The 24,932-nt window shown below is 53.4% G+C and overlaps 1 protein-coding gene across 1 annotated transcript in view; it reads left to right on the forward strand.

Moving 5' to 3' along the window:
- The window catches only part of OSBP2 (oxysterol binding protein 2), a 417,386-nt gene that overhangs the window by 336,157 nt on the left and 56,297 nt on the right, over nucleotides 1-24,932 (forward strand). The window contains exons 5-8 of the mRNA XM_026661193.2: nucleotides 13,765-13,963; nucleotides 17,765-17,882; nucleotides 20,865-20,931; nucleotides 22,458-22,625. Coding sequence (XP_026516978.1) covers nucleotides 13,765-13,963; nucleotides 17,765-17,882; nucleotides 20,865-20,931; nucleotides 22,458-22,625 — 552 coding nt within the window. The remainder of the gene's footprint in view (nucleotides 1-13,764; nucleotides 13,964-17,764; nucleotides 17,883-20,864; nucleotides 20,932-22,457; nucleotides 22,626-24,932) is intronic.

Below are 24,932 nucleotides of genomic sequence, written 5' to 3' on the forward strand. Positions count from 1 at the left end.
TGCAGCATCCACCCACGTCTGCTGCCTGCCCTGCGGATGGCTCCCCTGGTTGGGCAGATGTGAGTAATGGAGCAGGCGACAGAAGGCTGTTATGCTCTGCCTCTGGGGTCAAGCCAGGGTGGAGTGACTGTCTGTAAAGCGCACCGGGACATGGCACATTGTGGAGCTCTCTAAAACTTGCGGTTCAGGTTTCTTCTCCTTCCCTTGGGGCAGAGGACCTTTCAGTGACCCCTGTCTGTGCATCTGGCTTCTTCAGTCCTGTGCTCTCTGCTGTTCTGCTGTCCCTGTGTCTCAGGGGCATGTGCCTGGCAGCCATCCCAGTGCTGGCACTAGGATCATGGTCACCATCTTGCAGGGAAGGGCAGGTGTGAGGAGGGGCGAGCACTCCACAGTTAGACTCTGGATTCACGGCCCGTGGAGTCACTGGGGCATGTGCAACCAGGCTGCACAGAGTGCTCGCCAGTATATTGGAGGGACCAGGCCTGCACTGGGGGGCGGAGGGGGGAGGTGATGGATGTGGGGAGTGGATTGGTCTTTTCCAGCTAGGAGTATGGGATAATTTGGGGACAAATCCTGCCCCCTTCTGCATAGGGCCTGGGGAGGCAGACGCAGAGAACTGGGTACAGTTTCATTGCCCAGGGAATGGGGAACAGATCCAGGGAGTCTGCCCCCCATGAACACCAAGGAACCTGGCTTCCCAAGGGCTTTCTTCACACAGCCATGTGCGGGGGGGGGGGGGGCAGAGGGGGGGGGGGGGGGGGGGGGGGGGCGGACTCCATGGGTTCTCCATGACTGGAGCACCCGGGGGGGAAAATTGTGGGAGGAGCGGGGGCAGGAAGAGGTGGGGTGGGGGATTGAGAGAAGGGATGGAGTAAGGGCAAGGCCTGGGGCAGAGTGGGGGTCCAGAACCCCGGGGAAATCCCAGTGTCAGCCCCTCTGGAAGGGGTAGATCTACCAGCCGTTCTCCCCATCCCCACCTGAAGGTACTACGGGGGCTAGTCCAGCCCTGAGGGGGGAGTAGTGACTGCAGAGCATCGCTGCTGCCCCGCTGTGGCCTGGAAGGATTTCATCCTCCCGGCTCTCCAAGAGCTCTTGGTGCTAGACTAAGTAGAAGCCAAGCCAGGGTGTCCTGGATATCTGGAGCGGGCTGTGGATCTAGTTCCATTACGAGCAGACAGACAGCTACGCCTTGTGGCCAGTGCTACCGAAATGCCCCACTGCTGACGTCTCTCCGTTCCACTGCGGGTGGCAGCATTCGCGGGCTGGGTGTGGATGTTCCCATGGCTGGGGTGGGCAGGAATCCTTGGGCCAAACCTGCTCAATTCGCTCAGATACATGAGCAGACTAACCAAGGGTGACCCCTGCTCTGATCCTGCGTTGCAGATGCCCGTGGAACACCAAAGCGAAAACCCAGGGCTGTGCGTTCCCAGGGAGCTGGGATGAACACAGGGGCAATAGGAAGGGAGTTAACGTACATCTCGGTACATGGGTCAGCGTCTGAGTGGCAGCTGGTGTCAGACGGATGCTGAGGGCGGAGGGAGGTGCATGTAGCACCGGCTCAGACATGCCTTTGGCTTTGACCAATAAGACATGAGGCAGGTCTGGACTGGGGTCACTTCCACCTGCGTCTGGCCTCTCAGCCCGGCAGCTACTTCAGCTCAGACTCACTTCAGTCAGATGCTGCTCTCTGTTACAGCGCTGTCTATCCAGAGTAAAACCAGTATGAGCTCAGAACCTGGGCCAGATCCTGGCACTCAGCTTTGCTGTTCAGGGAATGCAAAGGGGGATGTAACCCACAGCCCCACACCAACTCCCCGGCAGCCCCCGGCATAGGGCACACACATTGAGGCTCTGGTGAGCTTCAGCTGGTCGGTGACCCATGGGCCACCAGAGCCAACGAGCGTAACTCAGAACAGCAACCTTCTCCAGCGGACTGTAGCGCCTGTCGACATTTGTATCATTGCGTTCGGGGCTATCTCTGGTGAAATGCCCCCTGCCCCTCTTGATGGGCGTTACCTCTGTGCCATGAGGAGGGGTCACCCCAGGGCTGCCTCCATCTCCTGATTGCTCCTTTGCCAGACCAGGCGATAAGCAGACTGGCTCCGAGGCACTCCTGAGATCTGCATGCTGCATTAACGGCTCAGTGGTGCGATTCAGTACTTGGACCTGCTCCCACTGAAACACTCAATGGACTTCCAGGGGGCCGGATTGGACCCTTTAAGAGGCGCCGTTCTTGATAAATTCAGAAATAGGAGTGGGGACAGTGGGCAAGCAGAAACCTCTCTCATCTCTGGCGCCGCCAGGGGCAGGGGGCTGATGTCATTTTGCAAATGAGAAATCCCTGTGTTTAAGAAGTGTATGGGCCTGATTCTCCATTGCGTGACGCCGATGTCATGCTGGGGTAACTCCTATTTATACCTCTGTAATTCAGAACCAGGGTCCTGTAACTTGGCCACAACAGCCCCCTGCAGCCTGGCTTAGCCAGGTCACGTCGGGATTTGTAATGAATTCAGTAGAAAACATGCCATGTGGCCGTGGCATTCGGCTCCCTTTGCCATGCTAGCTGCTCGTTCACTGCCAGTCTCCTGCGCCGCTTACTGTGCTGACATGTTGTGTCCCTGCGCTGTACCACTCCCCTTCCTGGGCCAGGCTCCTGCTGTGTTCTAACCCCCCACGGACACCGTCAGCCCCCCATAAACAGGGATACTGAGCTCTCAGGCCAGGGGCACAGCACAGACCTGTACTGCGATAGCGGCATCGGTCAGGGATGTGAAGAATCCACAGTCCAAGCGACGTAGTTATACTGGCCTATCCCCTGTGTAGACAGCGCTGTCGATGGGAGAGCTTCTCCTGGTGACGTAGCTACCGCAGGGAGGTGCATTAACTACGCTGACGGAGACGCTCTCCCATTAGCATAGTCGTGTCTTCACTAAAGTGCTACCTCCGCACAGCTGCACCAGTGCTGCTGTAGCGCTGTGTGGGAAGACAAGCCCTAAGAATGAAACGCACAACACTCCCTCCCTCCCCCACCGCAGTCCCAGAACTAGACCCATGGCTGCGGCGGAGGAAGCGTTAAGGCCTCTGTCATTCTCTCTGCAGAGTGGATCATCTTCCCTTTACTGCTTAGCGTCCCAGCCTGAATGTCCTTTTAATGCAGTGTTAATGGGCAAAGAGCTATTGAACTGTGGCCTGGAAATATCCCTTTGTAACTTCTCCACGGTGCTTTTGGGTTGCTTCCCAGAGTCGTACTGCAGGTCATGAATTAGAAAGAATATGGAGGCAGAGAAGTGCTGACTGCAGGACAAACTCCACCTGTTCAAAGCTGCTGCTCTTGCTTGCAAGCATTTTTCAAGGGAATTTTTATTGCTACCTAACAAAACTGCATGTGGCTGTATCTCATTAGGGACCCTTACCTATGCCGAATAAATTTGTTAGTCTCTAAGGTGCCACAAGTACTCCTTTTTGCGGATACAGACTAACACGGCTGCTACTCTGAAAACTATGCCGAATAGTACTTCATGCCATGGATAACCCACAGGGCTGCTTACAGATACCAGTCAGCAATCAAAGATAGCAGCACGGGGCCCTCAGAGCAGACAGGGTTAAATCCAGCTTTAACTGTCACCAGGACCAGAAGATATTCACCCAAGAGTTCTGAAGGAACTCAAATGTGAAATTGCAGAACTACTAACTGTAGTCGGTAACCTATCATTTAAATCAGCTTCTGTACCAGGTGACTGGAGGATAGCTAATGTGACGCCAATTTTTAAAAAGGGCTCCAGAGGTGATCGGCAATTACAGGCATGTAAGCTGACTTGGGTACCGGGCAAACTGGTTGAAACTATAATAAAGAACAATATTGTCAGAGTCAACATGGTTTTATTGAAGGGAGAATATTGGAAGAGTCAACATGGTTTTATTGAAGGGAAATCATGCCTCACCAATCTACTAGAATTCTTTGAGGGGGTCAACAAGCATGTGGACCAAGGGGATCCAGTGAATATAGTGTACTTAGATTTTCAGAAAGCCTTTGACAAGATCCCTCACCAAAGGATCTTATGGAAAGTAAGCTGTCATGGGATAAGAGGGAAGGTGCTCTCATGGATTGGTAACTGGTTAAAAGATAGGAAACAAAGGGTAGGAATGAATGGTCAGTTTTCAGAATGGAGAGAGGTAAATAGTGGTGTCCCCCAGGGGTCTGTTCTGGGACCAGTCCTATTCAACATATTCATAAATGATCTGGGAAAAGGGGTAAACAGTTGGCAACATTTGCAGATAATACAAAATTACTAAAGATAGTTAAGACCCAGGCAGACTGCGAAGAGCTACAAAAGGATCTCTCAAAACTGGGTGACTGGGCAACAAATTGGCAAATGAAATTTAATATTGATAAATGCAAAGTAATGCACATTGGAAAGCATAATCCCAACTATACATATAAAATGATGGGGTCTGAATTGGCTGTTATGACTCAAGAAAGAGATCTGGGAGTCATTGTGGATAGTTCTCTGAAAACATCCACTCAATGTGCAGCGGCAGTCAAAAAAACGACAGAATGCTGGGAATAATTAAAAAGGGGATAGAAAATAGGACAGAAAATATCATGTTGCCTCTATATAAATCCATGGTACACCCACATCTTGAATACTGCATGCAGATGTGGTCGCCCCATCTCAAAAAAGATATATTGGAATTGGAAAAGGTTCAGAAAAGGGCAACAAAAATGATTAGGGGTATGGAACGGCTTCTGAATGAGGAGAGATTAATAAAACTGGGACTTTTCAGCTTGGAAGAGAGACGGCTAAGGAGAGATATGATTGAGGTCTATAAAATCATGACTGGTGTAGAGAAACTAGATAAGGAAGTGTTGCTTACTACTTCTCATAACACAAGAACTAGGGGTCACCAAATGAAATTAATAGGCAGCAGGTTTAAAACAAACAAAGGGAAGTATTTCTTCACCCAATGCACAGTCAACCTGTGGAACTCCTTGCCAGAGGATGTTGTGAAGGCCAAGACCATAACAGGGTTCAAAAAAGAACTAGATAAATTCATGGAGGATAGGTCCATCAATGGCTATTAGCCAGGATGGGCAGGGATGGTGTCCCTAGCCTCTGTTTGCCAGAAGCTGGGATTGGGTGACAGGGGATGGATCACTTGATGATTCCCTGTTCTGTTCATTCCCTCTGGGACACCTGGCACTGGCCACTGTCGGCAGACAGGATACTGGGCTAGATGGACCTTTGGTCTAACCCAGTAGGGCCATTCTTACGTTCTTATGTTAACTGTGGTGAGGATAGGGTTTGTGTCTTGGACCCCAATTCTCAAATCTTACACACGTGCTAAACTCTGCACACAATGAGTCGTCCAACTGAAGTCAATGGCACTACGTGTGTGTGTAAAAGTGCACACGTGTGTTCGTTTTTGCAGAATCCAGTCTCTAGTTACTAATCCTTTGTTAACAGAAATATGAATTGATGAACAGCACAGAGATAAATAAAAAGCAAATCATGCTTTACGAATGTGAGGAGATCAATTGTTTTTGGCCAAGGACAGTTTATAACAGAGTATCTAATAGCTATATGTGTAGGATGGATGGGGCCTTTATTGTATACCTCCATAATCTGTCTAAGGGCTTTATCCTGCCACCCTTCACCATTGTATCTGGGCGCCTTCCATGTAAAATCAACAGTAGCCAAGTCCCTAGTGCACCCATGGAGTTCATAAAACACATGAACAGACAGGGGTATGCACACGCGTGCACACACGCACATCCATGCTCTCTCTCACACACACTCTAGCAACTGTGTGTAATGTGTCTTTAACATGTGAGGGCTATTTCCTTCATTGCACATTTCGTCACACAACTCTCAAGATAACCTTCAACTTTCCAGTATTTCATAGAATCATAGAATATCAGGGTTGGAAGGGACCTCAGGAGGTCATCTAGTCCAACCCCCTGCTCAAAGCAGGACAAATTCCCAACTAAATCATCCCAGCCAGGGCTTTCTCAAGCCTGACCTTAAAAACCTCTAAGGAAGGAGATTCCACCACCTCCCTAGGTAACCCATTCCAGTGCTTCACCACCCTCCTAGTGAAAAAGTTTTTCCTAATATCCAACCTAATATCCGTGGTTGTTCTTCCTCCGGGGCTTTTTAAGGGGCTCTGTCAATCTGGTTTAGACCCAAAATTTGAATCATAGAATCATAGAATATCAGGGCTGGAAGGGACCTAAGGAGGTCATCTAGTCCAACCCCCTGCTCAAAGCAGGACCAATTCCCAACTAAATCATCCCAGCCAGGGCTTTGTCAAGCCGGGCCTTAAAAACCTCCAAGGAAGGAGACTCCACCACCTCCCTAGGTAACGCATTCCAGTGCTTCACCACCCTCCTAGTGAAATAGTGTTTCCTAATATCCAACCTGGACCTCCTCCACTGCAACTTGAGACCATTGCTCCTTGTTCTGTCATCTGCCACCACTGAGAACAGCCGAGCTCCATCCTCTTTGGAACCCCCCCTCAGGTAGTTGAAAGCAGCTATCAAATCCCCCCTCATTCTTCTCTTCTGGAGACTAAACAATCCCAGTTCCCTCAGCCTCTCCTCATAAGTCATGTGCTCCAGACCCCTAATCATTTTTGTTGCCCTCCGCTGGACTTTTTCCAATTTTTCCACATCCTTCTTGTAGTGTGGGGCCCAAAACTGGACACAGTACTCCAGATGAGGCCTCACCAATGTCGAATAAAGGGGAACGATCACGTTCCTCGATCTGCTGGCAATGCCCCTACTTATACAGCCCAAAATGCCGTTAGCCTTCTTGGCAACAAGAGCACACTGTTGACTCATATCCAGCTTCTCGTCCACTGTGACCCCTAGGTCCTTTTCTGCAGAACTGCTACCTAGCCATTCGGTCCCTAGTCTGTAGCAGTGCATGGGATTCTTCCGTCCTAAGTGCAGGACTCTGCACTTGTCCTTGTTGAACCTCATCAGGTTTTTTTTGGCCCAATCCTCTAATTTGTCTAGGTCCCTCTGTATCCGATCCCTACCCTCTAGTGTATCTACCACGCCTCCCAGTTTAGTGTCATCTGCAAACTTGTTGAGAGTGCAGTCCACACCATCCTCCAGATCATTAATAAAGATATTAAACAAAACCGGCCCCAGGACCGACCCTTGGGGCACTCCGCTTGAAACCGGCTGCCAACTAGACATGGAGCCATTGATCACTACCCGTTGAGCCCGACGATCTAGCCGGCTTTCTATCCACCTTACAGTCCATTCATCCAGCCCATACTTCTTTAACTTGGCGGCAAGAATACTGTGGGAGACCGTATCAAAAGCTTTGCTAAAGTCAAGGAATAACACATCCACTGCTTTCCCCTCATCCACAGAGCCAGTTATCTCATCATAGAAGGCAATTAAGTTAGTCAGGCACGACTTCCCCTTGGTGAATCCATGCTGACTGTTCCTGATCACTTTCCTCTCCTCTAAGTGTTTCATAATTGATTCCTTGAGGACCTGCTCCATGATTTTTCCAGGGACTGAGGTGAGGCTGACTGGCCTGTAGTTCCCCGGATCCTCCTTCTTCCCTTTTTTAAAGATGGGCACTTCATTAGCCTTTTTCCAGTCATCCGGGACCTCCCCCGATCGCCATGAGTTTTCAAAAATAATGGCTAATGGCTCTGCAATCTCATCCGCCAACTCCTTTAGCACCCTCGGATGCAGCGCATCCGGCCCCATGGACTTGTGCACGTCCAGTTTTTCTAAATAGTCCTGAGCCACTTCTTTCTCCACAGAGGGCTGGTCACCTCCTCCCCATACTGTGCTGCCCAGTGCAGCAGTCTGGGAGCTGACCTTGTTCGTGAAGACAGAGGCAAAAAAGTCATTGAGTACATTAGCTTTTTCCAAATCCTCGGTCACTAGGTTGCCTCTCTCATTCAGTAAGGGGCCCACACTTTCCTTGACTTTCTTCTTGTTGCTAACATACCTGAAGAAACCCTTCTTGTTACTCTTAACATCTCTTGCTAGCTGCAACTCCAAGTGTGATTTGGCCTTCCTGATTTCACTCCTGCATGCCTGAGCAATATTTTTATACTCCTCCCTGGTCATTTGTCCAATCTTCCACTTCTTGTAAGCTTCTGTTGTAGACAAATGGGTTGGAAAAATCTAACTAATGGAAATGGTTCTTTATTAAAAATCTCTTATGGAATCAGGGTTCCGATGGGAAACCCAGGCCCAGCAGCATGGTGCTAGAACATGAGAACAAGAAAGTGGAGCTAACTAGAAATTTAAATGAAACTGACCTGTCTTGGTTCATATAAGTGAAGTGCAAAAAGCTGGGTGAAGTCCATGTAAAATCCAAGTAGATGAAGCACAAAAAATAAATGAGCCCCATTAATGATGACAAGTATATTAGACATCTAAAGTTCTCTCCCTTTTAATCATCTGAATTGTTATTAGTTACACACCTGTGGGTTTTTCAGAATGATTTTCATCTTGATAGTGTCCCTTTTTCCTCTTGTGCTATGGTAGCTTAATGGTATCTCTCACTGCCAACTAGACATCTCGTCACTCTCAAAGATGAATTAAAGGTTGTTGCGAGTGCTAGCATGACCTTGAGTCCCCCTACCAATTTTTGGGCTCTTACAATAACATTTCCCTGTTTTTTAGATCACTTTTCTCTCTTGTGCAGCTGTGTGAGACCCCACAATAACGGGGAATTGACTCACCGCAGTCCGGCACACACAGGCAGGTTTCACTTCCAGCATGGGAGTAGTCCCAAGGCTAGTAGTGAAGCTGACTAGGCACAAAGTACTGTACTGTCAAATGCACATGTAAACCCACTGAAGAGAGAGAGCTGCGTGTTCCCTACTCGTTCATTTGTGGTGGTCTTAGCTGTTACTTCTGACAGTAGCTAAAGCATTTTCAGGGAAAAGTGGGTTTTCTTTTTATTGGTGGTGTCCCTCTGCCAGAGTGGGTCATGTGGATTTGGAAATAATCCCGTTGTCTGGTTAGGACTAAGATTCCAGCACATTCTTGTAAAGGAAACAAAGCTAGCTCGCCCATTGCAGCCTCGGGGGAGGTGTAGGGATATATTGGCCATTCCTTGGCTGTGACTGATGCTGGATGCAGTGTTGATGTAGCCATGCTGGGCCTGGATAGACAAGGTGGGTGAGGTAATATCCTTTATCGGACCTGCTTCTCTTGATATTAACTCAGCCACCGTGTGTCTCTGATGCTGGTGAAAGTGTCAAACTGACAGTCCTGGAGGCTTCTGTTAACCCGCACGGTAGGCATGCTACCTTCCCTCGCTGTGGGCCACACTCCTCACCTCGGAGATTCAGTTGCCATGTCTTGTTCTGTCCTTGGCCTCTTGGCAAGACTGCCAGCAAAGGGGCAACTGTGGTGTTGATTTTAATGTGGACACCTCTCCACTGGGAACTGGACGAGACCAGGCAACTTATTTCACATCAGCCTCCGGCCTGTCATTACACGGGAACCACCAACTTGGGCTTGCTTTGAACATACTAGATCGGAAAGTCTCAATATCCCATGATGGATCCCCTGAGCCATCCAGTGTCCCTGTTCTTCTCGTTCATATGTTGCTTACTCTGATAAATTGAACTGTTAGCCAGGCCTAGAATAATTTGCCATAATTCATCATTTACCCTGCATGGGGCTAATGCAGCAAGAAGCTAATTATACCAGTAAGAGGGCTGCTGGTAGCATTTGCATGCAATCTTAGCAGCTTACGTTCCAGTGTGTATCCTGCTCCATCCCTCGTGGGATAGGGCAGGGAGACCGCAAAGATAGGAAGACCTTGATTAGTGGTTGAATCGCTCAGACCCATTTGAGCTGTTCACGTGTGCGCAAGGGATCTGCCACAGAGAACTGTGCATATCTCAAGGTCTGTGGTACATTCCACTCTCCAGCGCGTCTCTTGGGGGTCAAACGGGGTCATCTTGCTAAGAGACCAGCCCTGACACACAAAACGAACAGCATGGCAGGCCCCCGACACGGCCCCTTTCAGACCCCGAGGCTCTGGCTATCCAGGAGAGCTTACAGTGATGTGGCTGCGCCGCTGAAAGCTCTCTAGTGTAGCTGTTCTCAGCCAACGGGAGAGAGTTCTCTCGTCGGCTGAATTACTCCATTCCCCTCGAGTGGTGGTAGCTTCCCGCCAACATAGCTCTGTCCACACCGGCGCTTAAATCGGCATAAGTTACGTCACTCAGGGGAGTGGCTAATTCACACCCCTGAGCAACACAATTTATGTCGGATTAGGCTGCAGTGTAGCCATAGCCCAAGAGGTTATGCAGACCGCTCCATGTAGGAGACTAAGTAGCTGCTTGCCTGTCAGCATAACCTGTCCTCCCTCTACCCCAGGGGAAGAACTGTTACGCTTTCACACCATATTGTGTCTAATTAACACCCAGGGGACTGTCGTTCTGGCTGGATTCTGCTTCAGCAAAGATGGAGGAAGAGGGCTGTCCGTCCTTATTAGTCAGCGAGAAATCCGGTGCCTGTCTCTTCCATTGCCTCTTCTTTTCCTTTTACACTGTGTGGGCGTCTCATCCTCATTCCCAAGGATATTCGTCCCCATCACAAAACCTGTGCACTGTTTGGAACAGAACAGGCCTGGCCTATGGCAGCAGGGGGCGAGCCCAGGGCTGGAATAGCAGGGGACTGTGACAGGTGCGTTGACAGAACTGGGAGGACACGACCAAGAATGTTGTGGGGGCTGCAGTTCAGACTCAATCCTTGTATTGGCAGAGCAGCGGGGCTGCAGAACTGGCGTGACAATGACAATCCAGATCAGCCCCTCCTGCAGGACATGGCATCAGTTGCGAGAGCAAAGGGGTTTTAGAACCCTAGGAATTTACTGAGTAATTAAAAGCTATGGGATGGGATCCTGGTTTAGATAATCAAGGTTACACTGTTTCTAGCACGTCACATTTTTAAAATGCTGTGCAAATACTGACTGGGGGTGCCAGGGGAAATGTCCTGGGGAGCGGGGAGGCGACCGGTCAGAGTTGAGGGGCAGTGGCAGAGCGGGGGAAGGGGGGGCATCCCATAACTGAAATGACAAGGGAGCTGCAAGTGAAAACGGAGCTGCGTCAGCAGAGCTGAATACGTGTCAAACTTGCTGTGCAGTTGGCACTACCTAGTGGTAAAACTCCCTGACTTCCCCCAGCCCAAGGAGGCCTGACGTCTCTTCGCGCTCGGTGTATCTGTGTTTGGATGCTCCGCACGCTGAGCCATGACTACAGAGCCCAAGCCAGTTCCTCACACCATGGCTGTGTGACCTGTACTGTACTCCTAGCTGGGTAACGTTTCTGGACAAATAGGTTATCTGCCAAAAAATGCAGCTTTGGGTGACATGAATTCACTGAATCGTTTTGGCTACAGAGCAGGTGGGATGGTGATGCCCCCTTATAACTTAGAATCATAGAAATGTCGGGCTGGAAGGGACCTTGAGAAGTCAGCAAGCACAGTCCCCTCCCTGAGGCCAGACCAGGTCAACCTAGACCATCCCTGACAGGAGTTTGTCCTACCTGTCCTCAAAAACCTCCAAATATACTCTTGTGTTGGAGCAGGGGACCCACGGGTCAAGGCTCCTGCATTCAATCTCCTGGACGGGGAAGGAGAATGATCTAGTGGTCAGAGCAGGGGTCTGGCAAGCTGGGCTCTTAGGTTAAATCCTTAGCTCTTGGCGGGAGCGTGGTTAGAGGAGGGGACTGGGAGTCAGGATATCTGGATTCAGATCCCAGCCCTTGAAGGGAGTGTGATTTGGGGGTCACACATGGGGGAAAACAGAATCCCTGAGATCAATTCCCTGCTGTACACTGCCTTGCTCTGTGACACTGGGGAGGTGATTTTGCTTCAGCTACCCCCCCGTAGAAATGGGAACAATAAACCATTCCCAGGGATGTCAAATGCTTTGAGCCACTTGGGCCGAAGGCCCTAGGAGAGCCGATATACTCACACTCATGCCCCATGTTCCTCGCTGGCAGGAGGCCAGGCCACTTACCTGTTACATTGCATCACAAATCCAGGTTGTGATGACAACGCTGCCCTGTGGGGAGAGCCCCACAGCCACGGAGCGTCACAGGGAGAGGCTCCTTTAGGCTGGGATCCCACACCCTCCCTTGGACAAATGAAGCCCATTCCAGAGCTTAAGGAATGAGGCTGAGGGAACTGGGGTTATTTAGTCTGCAGAAGAGAAGAGTGAGGGGGGATTTGATAGCAGCCTTCAACTACCTGAAGGGGGTTCCAGAGAGGATGGCGCTCGGCTGTTCTCAGTGGTGGAGATGACAGAACAAGGAGCAATGGTCTCAAGTTGCAGTGGGGGAGGTCTAGGTTGGATATTAGGAAATACAGCCCAGAATGATATTAATCCTTTTTGCAACTGCATCACATTGTTGACTCATATTCAATTTGTGATTCACTCTAACCCCCCAGATACTTTTCAGCAGTACTGCCGCCTAGCCAGTTATTCCCCATTTCATTGTTGCCCATTTGATTTTTCCTTGCTAAGTGAAGCACTTTGCACTTGTCTTTATTGAATTTCCTCTTGTTGATTTCAGACCAATTCTCCAATTTGTCAAGGTCAATTGAATTCAAATCCTGTTCTCCAAAGTGCTGGCAACCCCTCCTAGTTTGCTGTCATCTCCAAATGTTATAAGCATACTCTCCACTCCATTATCCAAGTCAAACAACAATATTGAATAGTATCAGACCCAGCCCTGACCCCTGTGCGACCCCGCTCGATACGCCCTGCCCCTTTGAGAGGGAACCACTGATAACCACTCTTTGAGTAGGGTCTTTTTCAACCATATGTGCCCCCACCTGATAGTAATGCATCTAGCTCAAAGCTCGCTTTAGCTGTGTGGTCAGGGCACTCCTCTGGGATGTGGGAAACCCAAGTCTGAATCCCCATTCAGGAGCAGGATTTGAACCTTCTCCTCTGCCAGGGGCGTGCCCTCCCCACCAGGCTATTAGCTGTTCTGGGGTGGGGCGCCCTCAGGGTCTCCTGCTGAACCTCTTCCATTTTGTATCAATAAAGAAATATTCACCGGTGCAGAGACTTGATCTCGATGCTCCCACCTCCCGGTGAGGGGCCTAACCCCCAAGCTGCAGAGTCATTGTCTCCCCATTTTATCCTCTGGCCCAATGACTGTTCAAGTATTTTATCCTCAGTGGGACAGGAGAGACAGAGAGAGGCCCATCCACAGGCTAATGGTTCAGGCAGTCCCCAGGGATGGGGGACACCTGGGTTCAAATCCCTGTCCTGCACGCACTACAGCCCGGATTGTCTCAAGTGAGCCTGCCAGCCAGTGGGCTAAAAGGGGAGCCCCACCTTTGGCCATTTCATGAATGTAGCCCTTGGAAAATACTGTATTTCCGGTTGAACAACAGGCTTTGTTTGATCCCAAACAGACTGTTTTGATTTGCAGAAATCTTTCAAATTCAGTTTGATCCAAACCACGTTTTATTTGAATGTTTTGGAGCTGCCAGCAAACGGAGAAGTCCCCCAGCTCTGTTCCCAGCCCCGCTTGCATGGGGAGGGCAAGGCCGAGGGGCTGCAGATCTGAAGGGGAAAGGCTGGAGTGCTGCTCCTGGTGAAGGGCTCCCCGAGATGTGGGCGGAGCAAAGAGTTCCAGAATGAAGAGCCCTTGGTCCTGGCTCCTGAGCTGCTGTGGGCAGTGCTGTGTGCTAGCAGCTGGGGCCTGTCCCCGAGGGAGCCTGACCTGTGTGTTCCTTGCTTCCCCCAGGCTTGCCGCGACTTCCTGGAGTTAGCCGAGAGCCACAGTCGGAAATGGCAGCGGGCACTACAGTATGAGCGGGAGCAGAGGATCCGCCTGGAGGAGACCATTGAGCAGTTAGCCAAACAGCACAACAGCTTGGAACGGGCCTGCCGGGGAGCCCCCGGCCTGTCCTCGAGCGCCACAGCAGTCAGCAGCACTTCCAAGGGTGAGCGGCCTCCTTCCCCGGGGGCCCAGAGGGCTGGGATGCCAACAGCCTGGGTCCCGCCAGCCCAAGAGCTCTGCGGCTGTGATGTCACAATGGCAGCGGGGAGCAGCCGCCAGAGCCCAGCAGTACGGGATGGGGGGAGGGATGGGGGGCTGCCCTCTCACTCATTCCCAGTCAGCCGCTGGTAGGGCACCAGCAGAGACGGGAAGGATGGACAGGGCAGCCCATCATGCCCATGGATTTTTTCTCAGGGGTTGAGGGGTAACAGGACAGGCACGTCCTGTGAAGAGGCAGTACTACAGCTGCCTCCCTAGGAGCTCGTCTCCCCAGGGGAATCCCATTCTTCCCACGGTTGCCTCTACTGGCCAGACGAATCCCAACGTGACGCTGCAATCTGGTGTTAGGACGTTTGCATCCCCACATCCCAGTGATGCAAGGGTGGGTTTGTCCCCAGAACATTGGGCCCCACAGGTTTGAGCATGAGAGCACTGGAGCCCTTTGCCCACGGCCAGTGGCTGGTGTCTCATCTGGGTTTCATTTGCTGGTTGCAATTGTTGCTGGAGAATAAAACCGAATTGCAGCTGATGCTGGTGCCAAATCCTCGTCCCCAGACACCCTTCTGGCTGCACCAGCAGGGTTTGGTTTTATTGTAACCCACAAACGGAGCCTTAGCTGGCCAGCAGCAGCTTGTTCCTTGGCTGTGTCTAATGCCGGGCTGGGGCAGTTCCCTTGTACCACGTAGGGATCGGGGGAATGGATCCACGCAGATAAACACGTAACATTCAGCCCCACCCATCCCCAGAGCCCTCCAGCCTAAAGGAGCCTCTCCCTGTGACGCTCCGTGGCTGTGGGGCTCTCCCCACAGGGCAGCGTTGTCATCACAACATGGATTTGTGATGCAATGTAACAGGTCAGTGGCCTGGCCTCCTGCCAGCGAGGAACATGGGGCATGAGTGTGAGTATATCGGCTCCCCTAGGGCCTTCGGCCCAAGTGGCTCAAAGCATTTGACATCCCTGGGAATGGTTTTTGTTTCCGGTTGTGGGGGGGGGGGGGGGAGAGGGGGTAGCTGAAGCAAAGAGGCAGATCACCTCCCCAGTGTCACAGAGCAAGGCAGTGTACAGCAGGGAATCGATCTCAGGGATTCTGTTTTCCCCCCATGTGTGATCCCTAGATCACACTCCCTTCAAGGGCTGGGATCTGAATCCAGATATCCTGACTCCCAGTCCCCTCCTCTAACCACGCTCCCCCCAAGAGCTAAGGATTTAACCTAAGAGCCCAGCTTGCCAGGCCCCTGCTCTGACCACTAGATCATCCTTCCCCGTCCAGGAGATTGGATGCAGGAGCCTTGACCCGTGGGTCCCCTGCTCCAGCACAAGATACATTTCTTCTGGAGTCAGGAATAGAGCCCAAGAATGGTTCTGTCCCATGCTGGGCCAGTCTGAGACGTTACCCTCCTTCTCCAAGTCTTCCTGATGTCTGGCTGCTAACTGGAGATCCCCACCTGCCAAAGGACCTAGGAGAAAAGCTCCTAGGAGCAGAGGCCTCGAGTGCTGCACAAACGAAGCTGCATTTGCAGAGCTGGGCTGTTTCTCAGGTGGGAAGAGAAGTCGTACCCTGGGCTTTGCGGAAGTCCCATGCTGTGTACAGCCCCATCGGGTGCTGAAGGGAGACGCACCAATCTATTTCCCAGAGTGATGCTGCGGCCAAAAGGGCTAATGCAATCCTTGGGTGCATACACACGGATTTCGAGCGGGAATAGAGAGGTCATAGCACTTCCGTATTTGGCCCTGGTATCATTGCTGCTGGAATAGACTGCGTTCAGGTCTGGGGCGCATACTTCAAGAAGGCTGTTGCTAAATTGGAGAGGGTTCAGAGAAGAGCTGTGAGAATGAGTAAAGGATTAGAAGACCTGCCTTAGAGTGATAGACTCAAGGAGCTCCAGCTGTTTTAGCTTAACAGAGAGAAGGTTAAGGAGTGATTTCATTACAGTCTATAAATACCTGCCTGGGGAACAAATATTGGATAATGGGCTCTTCAGCCCAGCAGAGAAAGGTCTAACAAGAGCCAGTGTCTGGAAGCTGAAGCTAGACAACTTCAGACTGGAAAGAAGAAGTATGTTTTTAAGAGTGAGGGTGATTAACCATTGGAACCATTTCCCCAGGGGTGTGGTGATTCTCCATCACTGGCAATTTTTAAATCAGGATTGGATATTTTTCTAAAAGCTCTGCCCTAAGAACTCTTATGGGGCAGGTCTCTGGCCTGTGCGATAGAGGAGGTCAGTGGCAGGGCCGCCCAGAGGATTCAGGGGGCCTGGGGCAAAGCAATTTCGGGGGCCCCTTCCATAAAAAAAAGTTGCAATACTCTAGTAACATGTATTTGGAAATGTAAAAAATAACCAGTGAAATACATTCAAACATTAAATTTTAATAATTTGAAAATACACAAAATACATTATTTAAAAACATTAAATGCTTTAATGATATGTATACATTTGCAATTACATAATGGGCTGTCGCTGGGTGATGGTGATGGTTGGTGCCAATGGGCTGTCGCTGCCTGGGGGTGGCGCTGCTGTTGCCCAGGGCTGGGTAGGGAGCTGGGCTCTGGGTCGGGGGGTGCCCAGGTCACAGGGGCTGGGCTCAGAGCTGGGGGTCAGGACTGTGGGGGGGATGGGGTCAGGGGGTGCCCGGCTCAGAGGGGCTGGGCTCGGAGCTTAATCCAACACACACCCCTGCAGGTGGGTCGGCTGTGCAGGCAGGCAGCTTAATCCAACCATTGATGGCATTTGTAAGGCACTCATCACCGTGGTAGCAAATCGTTTTGTACCCTGATTGGGCAAGAGCAAAATCTGCCCAGCAGTGTTTCCTCCCGTTTCTCCCACCCGTGTGGGGAATGAATTTTGTTATGTGCACCAATATGGCGCTGATGTGTGACACACAACCTTCATATTGGTGCACCTAACAAAATTCATGTGGTGGGGGTGGGGCTGAGGGGTTTGGAGTGTGGGAGGGGGCTCAGGGCTAGGGCAGAAGGTTGGGGTGCCACAGGGGTGAGGGCTGTGGGGTGGGGCCAGGGATGAGGGGTTCAGGAGGGGGCTCAGGGCTGGGGCAGAGGGTTGGGGTGCGGGGTAGGGGTGAGGACTCCAGCTGGGGGTGCGGGCTCTGGGGTGGGGCTGAGGATGAGGGGTTTGAGGTGCAGTGGGGCTCCCTGGGGCTACAGTGGGGAGAGAAGACTCCCCCCAGCTCTCTCTCCCCGCAGCAGCACCTGGGCTGAGGGGGAGAGGTGCCTCTCCCTGGCAGTGCAGGTGCGGGCTGAGCTGGGTCAGGGCTGGGGGAGGGGTGCCTGTCCCCCAGCCACGGCAGGTCTGGGGCTAGGCCTGGGGAGAGGTGCCTGTCCTATGGCCGCAGCAGGTTCAGGGCCAGGCTGGGGCCGGGTCGGGCCGGGGGAGGGGTGCCGCGGCAGGTCCGGGGCTTGGGGAGAGGCATCTCTCCCCGCCGGAGCCCTGAGTGGCGCTTAATAGGCAGCTGCGTGGCCGTGCAACTTAGAGGGAACTTAGCTGCCCAGATCCACCAGCCCCCTTCAGCCAGCGTAACCCTGGGCGGGAGAGAGGAGAGGGAAAGGGAGAGCCAGACAGACAGCACAATGGGGCAGGGGGAAGAGCGCCTGGTCTGCAGGCCCCTGCAGAGCGAAGGTGTGTGGGGATCCACTGGGGCTCTGGTCTGGGAGCACACGTTAACGTTCTGCGAGAGCAGTCGGGGGAAGAAGCGGCACTGACCAGGTTGTTCTCTTTGTGCCCGCAGGGAGTGTGCAGCCTGCCAAAGGGGAAGCCAGTGATGAAGATGAGGAGACAGAGTATTTTGATGCCATGGAGGATGCACCAGCTTTTATCACAGTAACCGCAGACCCCAAACATCACAGGTATGAAGCATCCACAGTGCAGAGCAGGCCTAAAGCCACCGCACGAATAGGAAGAGTGGGGAGGAGGCACTTAGTCTGGCTTCTCACTAATAGTGTAGAGGCAGCACCCTCTTGGTTTGCATTAACTACACCCCCCCCTGCAGGTGGGTCGGCTGTGCAGGCAGGCAGCAAGAGAGGCATGTTTCAAACATCAGTGCTGGCGAATGGCCTAGAGAGTGGAGCCCTCTACCCCTGGCAGGGCAGAGTGCCCTCAGACAGAGCCACCAGGGCGCCTCCTCCCTGGACTGGAGGGACAGCCTCTGGCTGGCTCTCACCTCTCCACTGGGGCTGGTCAGGGCCATTGGCAATGATGTTTTTGCAGTGTGGACTCTGCCCACTAGAAACTGGACTGAGACCCGCCAACCCGCTGCGCATGGGGCAAAGAGCCATGATCGGGAGGGAACAGCGTGGGCTGGATTTGAAATAGCGACAGAGGTGAATGGCTCCCTATCCCATTACCGGACCCAACGGCCTGGTCTGTCCCCCCGAGGCCTGATTAGGAATGGGGGATTTACCAGGTGTGAGGACAAGTTCTAACTCAGTATCACAGGCCCAGAGCCTCCGTCATTTAGGCTCCCAACTTCCAGGGAGTTCAGTGGAGCTTAGGAGTCTAATTACCTGTGAGGATCTGGGCTGGAGTCCACGGCCCAGGGGAGCTTTCAGAAGTCAGAGATCCCAGGCCAGAGAGGGCTCTGGGGGAAACAGTTGCTCAGCACAGCAGCAGCACCTGCCAGGCTGGGCCTGTGTCACTGGACCCAGTGCGTGGCAAGTGTAACGCGCTGCCGTTCGCACTGGGCAGCACTGCACACCCACTGCCCTGGTGGCAACGAGTGCATGAGACTGAGGGGAACAGGGAATCCCTGAGGACAAGCAAGGCCTGTTTTGGGACTGGTTCCCATGCAGGAGCACGAGCGGGAGATGCATTGTGCCCTCTCCCTCCTTCTCAAGAGCCACAGGGCCCGGGCACAGCCTGTCCCCCCTTTGACGGCCGTGCTCCTCTGCTCCGGCATCCTGGGCGTGTCCCCACCGCACCTGGCACGGAATGACTAGCAGCCAAGTACGTAGCTATGTCTGAAGCAGGTGGCCCAGGCAGGTATATGTAAGGGCTTCCCATCCCTTACTGCGAACCAGCAATAAACTCTTTTCATTCACTAGAGAATGGGGGTGGGGGCACAGAAGGAGTGAGGCACTGGCAGGTCCCTGACCCTCCCCTGCAGCTAGTGCCTGCGTGACACACTGGCCTACAGGTTTCCCGGCTCTGCCTCGCCAGAGCAGCACCTTAGTCTAGTCCTGAGATGGAACGACTGAAAAGAGTTTATTGCACCGCACCACAAAGCAGGCAGCTCCCCAGCCAGCCGCCCTCCACCTGCTGTGCAGGGGAGGGGGAAGCCGCCAGCCCACCCCTCAGGCACTACCATCCCAGCATGCTGCTCACAGACTCCCTGGGGTCTGGTTTGCAAACAGGGAGGAGGCCCTATTTATCCAGGAGCCCAGACTCCTCCCACTTTCCCAGCCTGCTCTGCGGGGACTGCAGTGCCCAGCTTGCCTTGGGAGGCCTGTGTTTCCTGTAGGGAAGATTGGGAGGAAACGGCTTCTCCTGTATTCTAATGCTTTGGCCCAGGTGAGTTCTTCCAGGGAACCCTCCCTGTTCTGGACCTCCCAGCCTTGCAGAGCAGGCCCACAAGCCAGGGTAACGAAGAGGGTGGGAATTAGGGTGCTGCTGGACCCCAGCATAACAGGGGGGTGACCTCGCCCATCACCTGCAGCCCTGTCGTGGGGCCTGCATGCAGAGTGTATGCCCCTAGCACCACTTCCTTCCCAGGGCAGCGGGTGTCCTGGTGGGCAGGGGACCCCACTGTAGCTAGGCTGGTAAGGAATCCACCTGCCCAGGAGCTCTTCCAGAGTCACCTGGCGCTGTCAGCGGCTCTCTGCTTCCCTGCCAGGGAAGGTTGGGCTGAGCAGCCTCTCCCAGTGGCCTGGCCCCCAGAGGTGGGGGGATGGGGAGTTTCTGAAGGGCCAGAGGACACCTGTGGGGGCAGGGATTGCTCAGGCCCACTGAAATCCGGGCCTCTTGATTAGGTGCCTAACTACAGACTTGGGGGCCTGCTTTGGCCCTCCCCGTGGCTTGGCGGGTGGTGCTCGCTGTGAATCAGAAGCAGAGCTGCTGCTGGCCCAGTGGACTCTGACAACCCGGGCTCAATTCTCTGCTCTGCTACAGACGCCCCATGGGAAAGTCACTTAGCCTCTCTGGGCCTCAGTTCCTGTCCATCTGTGGGGATAAGCCCAGCCCTGCCAGGAGGGCTGTGAGGCTAAATCCATTCGAGACTGTCAGGGGCTCGGAGCCTTTGGTGGTGGGAGCCGCAGACATACCTACGATGGAGCCAGGAGCAAGAACTTAGGTTGCCTGGCCTCCCCAGAGCTGAGCTTTAACCACTAGACCGCACTTCCTACCTACTCAAACCATGGCGATGGGGGTCCCAGAGTTTGAGGAGGGCCCAGTGATGTCTCTTGGTGAGAGACCTGCCAGCACCAGGAAATGTCTCCCACGAAGCTCTGCTTACATGAAAGAGACGGACTGTTGCAAAGCTGGGTCCAAGGGTGATTTGCAAACCAGTTTGGCTTCGGTTTCGGAGGGCCTGGTGGTGAGACTAGGCGCAGGGGATCGTAGATCTGGGAATCGGGCTCTTTAAGGGCTTGGAAGTGAGTTTTAGAAAGATCCTTTCCAGCAGTGGCTGTTTGCAGCCTGGTGTGCACTCACTGGCTTCTTAGCAAGACTGAAAAGAAATAAGAACCTCCGGCATGTTTGCATACTAAGCTCCCCCACTGCAGCCCCTTTGCAATGTCCTGTGAGTTAAATCAGGCCCCGGCATGGCCAGAGCAGCCATTCCTGTTCTGTTCTGTGCCTGCTTGCGCTCGTGCCCACTGCCTCGGTCTTCCCTGCAGGCGTTCTGGCAGTAACCTGAGCGGGGCCAGCGAGGGGCACCCTGAGGACTGGAACCTGGAGGACAATGTGAGTGCATCGGGCAGATGGAGCTTGTAGAAAGTAATGACCGGGGGGGGGCCATGGGAAGAGGGCAACTTGGGGAAAATCCCCGTCCGATTCCCTCGCAGGGCAGCAGAATGGGCCATAACGGGGGAGATGGGAACTGAAGTCTCAGTTACAATATTCCAAGTGTGTCTGTTCAGCAGGGAGCAAGTGGGAGCAGAGGGGAGAATAAGATGGATCAGCTCCCCCCAGCACTCACCCCACTTCACTCAGAATCAGCCGTAGTTTTGGTGACACCCCTCAGCCCCAAAGAGTCTTCTCCCTTCCCCCCTACCCCCACCACCGGCTTTGCACCGGGGCCGGGTTGGTGGCGCCAGGGAGCTGAGTACGGCTACCTGGCTATTTCAGCCTACATGTGGTCCTGTCTTTACCTCCGGTGTCGCCTGAGCCTTTCTTGTGAGGAAAAGCCCAGGCGACCTGGAAGGCCAGCCCAGAGCACGCACACGCTAAGCAGCACCTGTACTGCTGTCAAGCAGATTTCTGCCCAGCCCGACAGGCCTTTCCTGAGAACAAGCTCAGACAAGCAAGCAAAGCCGCCTGCTGGGGGACGTTCTGGGTCTGAGCTGCACGTGCCCTGCATGGGGAGAGGCCAGATCCCAGGAGTGATACCCCAAGAGCTGACTGTGGCCAGCAGCCAGGTTTCCATGGTGGGTTAGGATTGCCAACTTTCTGATTGCAGCAAACCGAACACCCTTGCCCCGCCCCCTTTCCCACCCCTGCCCCCGAGGTCTCACTCCTGCCCCGCCCCTTCTCTGAGGCTCCACCCCTGCTCACTCCATCCCCACCCTCACTCAGTCGCTCATTTTCACTGGGCTGGGGCAGGGGGTTGGGGTGTGTAGGGGGTGAGGGCTCTGGCTGGGAGTGCGGGCTCCGGCGTGGGGCCAGCAATGAGGGGTTCAGGGTACGGGAGGGGGCTCTGGGCTGGGGCAGGGGGTTGGGGTGGGGGGTGCAGGCTCTGGGAGGGAGTTTGGATGCAAGAGAGGGCTCAGGGCTGGGGCAAGCAGTTGGTGTGCGGGTGGAGATGCAGGACCCGGGAGGGAGTTGAGGTGCAGAAGGGGTCTCAGGGTGGGGAAGAGGTTCAGGGTGTGGTGCAGGCTCCAGTTGGCGCTTACCTGAGGCGGCTCCCGGAAGCGTCGACATGTCCTCTGGCTTCTAGGCACGGTGGCGGCCAGTGAGGCTCTGTGCGTTGACCTAGCCAGCGCTCAGGCGGGGGCAGCGCGCGGAGCCTCCCTGGCTGCCCCTGCACCTAGGGGCCGCAGCGACATGTCACCACTTCCAGGAGCCGCGCAGAGCCAGGGCAGGCAGGGAGCCTGCCTTAGCCCCGCTGCGCCGCCGACCGGACTTTTAAGGGCCCGGTCAGCACTGCTGACCAGAGCCGCCAGGGTCCCTTTTCGACCGGGCGTTCCAGTCGAAAATCGGATGCCTGGCAACCCTACGGTTGGCTGATCTGGCTCTTTGACCCTAAGATAGCTGCTTTGCTGCTTCCCCAGGTCTTTGAGAGCGCAAATCAAACTGGCTACAATGAATCAACGTGCAAAGATGTCCTGCCGAAGAAGAGGAGACGAACACGCATTCCAGACAAACCCAACTACAGCCTTAACCTCTGGAGCATAATGAAAAACTGCATTGGCAAAGAACTGTCCAAGATCCCTATGCCTGTACGTGAGTGTTTCCCCGCTCTCGCCTGTGCCGCGCCTGTCAGATTTTTGGTTAGACATATGTGAAAGGGCCTGATCCTGGGAGGTGACGAGCTGGGGGTACTTGGTACCTGCCAGGATCAGGCCCCAAATGAGGGAATTGGAGGTGCATTCTGGGTCAGGCTGGGTGCACCAGGAAGTGCATTCTGGGTCGGGCTGGGCTCACCACTGAGCCGCTAAGGTGTCATGAAAGGGGGAGAGCTGTGTTTTCTCTGTTCCTGTTAGAGAAGGAGGTAACGGAAGCTGCGGAGACCTGGGCATTGGGGAGTGGCTGAAGGCAGCAGAGCTGCAGCTGCACATGTGCCTTGAGCAGAGTCTGGCTTTTGCATTATTAGACATTTTAAACGGAAAAGAAATGGAATTATTCCTTGTGTGTTTCCAGTGCTCAGATCACAGTTGCCCCCCAGCAAGCCCGTCTCAGGGCAACTGCCACTTCTCGGGGCCCTTCAGCGGAGCGCATTTGCATTGCTAAGTGGTTTTGATTGTGACTGTTACATAAGAGAGGATTCAAGCCAGTCAGCTGTGCAGTGCAGTCTGATCCCATCAGCCCCCCACCCTGCCTGCCCCATTTGCAGGAGTTAGGAGCAGACAAGGGATTAGTCCTGTTGGTGGGTTTTCTGGTTTGAATGGATTGGCGCGTGTGGGTGATGAGGGACAGGGAAGGAGACTGCCCTGCCTGTAAACTGGGTTCCCCTGCACCAGCGTGGACTCGTGGGTTCGCTCCTCACCTTCTGAAGGATAAAGCAGAGGGGCTACAGTGAAAGCAGAGCTTGCGTAGCATCGGGGGAGGGGGGGCAGTCACTGACACCAAATGCTCTATGGAAGAACCTTCTTCTGTGATAATGGAAAGTATCCAGTGACCTGGCTTGATCTCCTCCCACCTCTATACGGAGCGCTGTTCTCTTCCCAGCCGGGAGGCTCTGGCCACAGGCAGTGCTCGCTGGCTTCTGGCATGGATTCTGGCGTTTTCGGCACTCACGATGGTGCCTGCATCCCCCCGTTTGGTTCCCATGTCCCCTGTACTGTGGGGCGGGTCTGAAGTTACTTATTCCTGTCGGCTGAAGACTGGGGTGTCTCCTGTTCTTCACGGCAAAGAGGATTTGTTTACAACCATCTGCTTTCGGGTCCCCTTCTCAAAGCACTTTTCTCCGTAGAAAAGGAAAGCAGAGTCCTGTCTTGACAGTAAAGTTTCTGGTTCCTAGTCTGAACCGGGAAACCTCTTTGTGGAGTCGGCGGCTGCATTGCCGGTGAATTGTCCCGGCTGGGGGAGAAGAATTGCGTAGGTCTGGGCAGGTGACGCTGGGATTCATGCTCAGAGAACTCTCTGAACCACTGAGCAAAGCTCCTAGGGGGCATGGCCTGCTGAGGGACATTCCCTGCTGGTTAGATGCGGTTCTGCTTTGCTAGCACCGGAGAATGTGGTTTTTTTCTATCCCTGGGTCAGAGGGCAGCTTCGCCTTCCTGTAGAATAGCAGGTTGTCTAGTTGTGCAAGCGGCTCCTGTGGGAGCAATTCACAGGAGGGGCCTCCATCATTGGGTTCACACCCCTGCAGCATGTGCTTCCTGTGGACTGCTAGTTGGTGAGCCTGCCGCACGAGCGGGTGCCCTGGAAAGGGTCAATTTAAGGGGCTATTGAACAATATTAGTAAGAAGTGAACTTTGAACTTGCATCGGATAATCATTTGCTGTGAATCGTTTGCTCAGCCCTGGCCTGGAGTCTGTGGAAGGAGAACTGGGCAGCAGGTTTAAAACAAATGAAAGTTCTTCTTCACACAGTGCACAGTCAACTTGTGGAACTCCTTGCCTGAGGAGGTTGTGAAGGCTAGGACTATAACAGGGTTTAAAAGAGAACTGGATAAATTCATGGAGGTTAAGTCCATTAATGGCTATTAGCCAGGATGGGTAAGGAATGGTGTCCATAGCCTCTGTTTGTCAGAGGATGGAGATGGATGGCAGGAGAGAGATCACTTGATCATTACCTGTTAGGTTCACTCCCTCTGGGGCACCTGGCATTGGCCACTGTCGGTAGACAGGATACTGGGCTGGATGGACACACAGCTTCTGCCACAACTTCTGCTCACGCTTCCGCTGCAAACTCTGCTCTCGCCACTTTTTCCATGTTGTCGGTCCTGGGCTCCCGTGGAAGCTACAGAAGGCAACAATTCCCTGCTGTTTCTCGCCCGTCGTGAACAGAGCCGCACAGACAATCTGGAGAAAGCGGCAGAAGCTGTCCTGGGCTCCCACGGAAGCTACAGAAGACAACCATTT

Source organism: Terrapene carolina, unplaced genomic scaffold, assembly GCF_002925995.2.
Source record: "Terrapene carolina triunguis isolate 2854851 unplaced genomic scaffold, T_m_triunguis-2.0 Scaffold951, whole genome shotgun sequence".
Lineage (NCBI taxonomy): Eukaryota > Metazoa > Chordata > Testudines > Emydidae > Terrapene > Terrapene triunguis.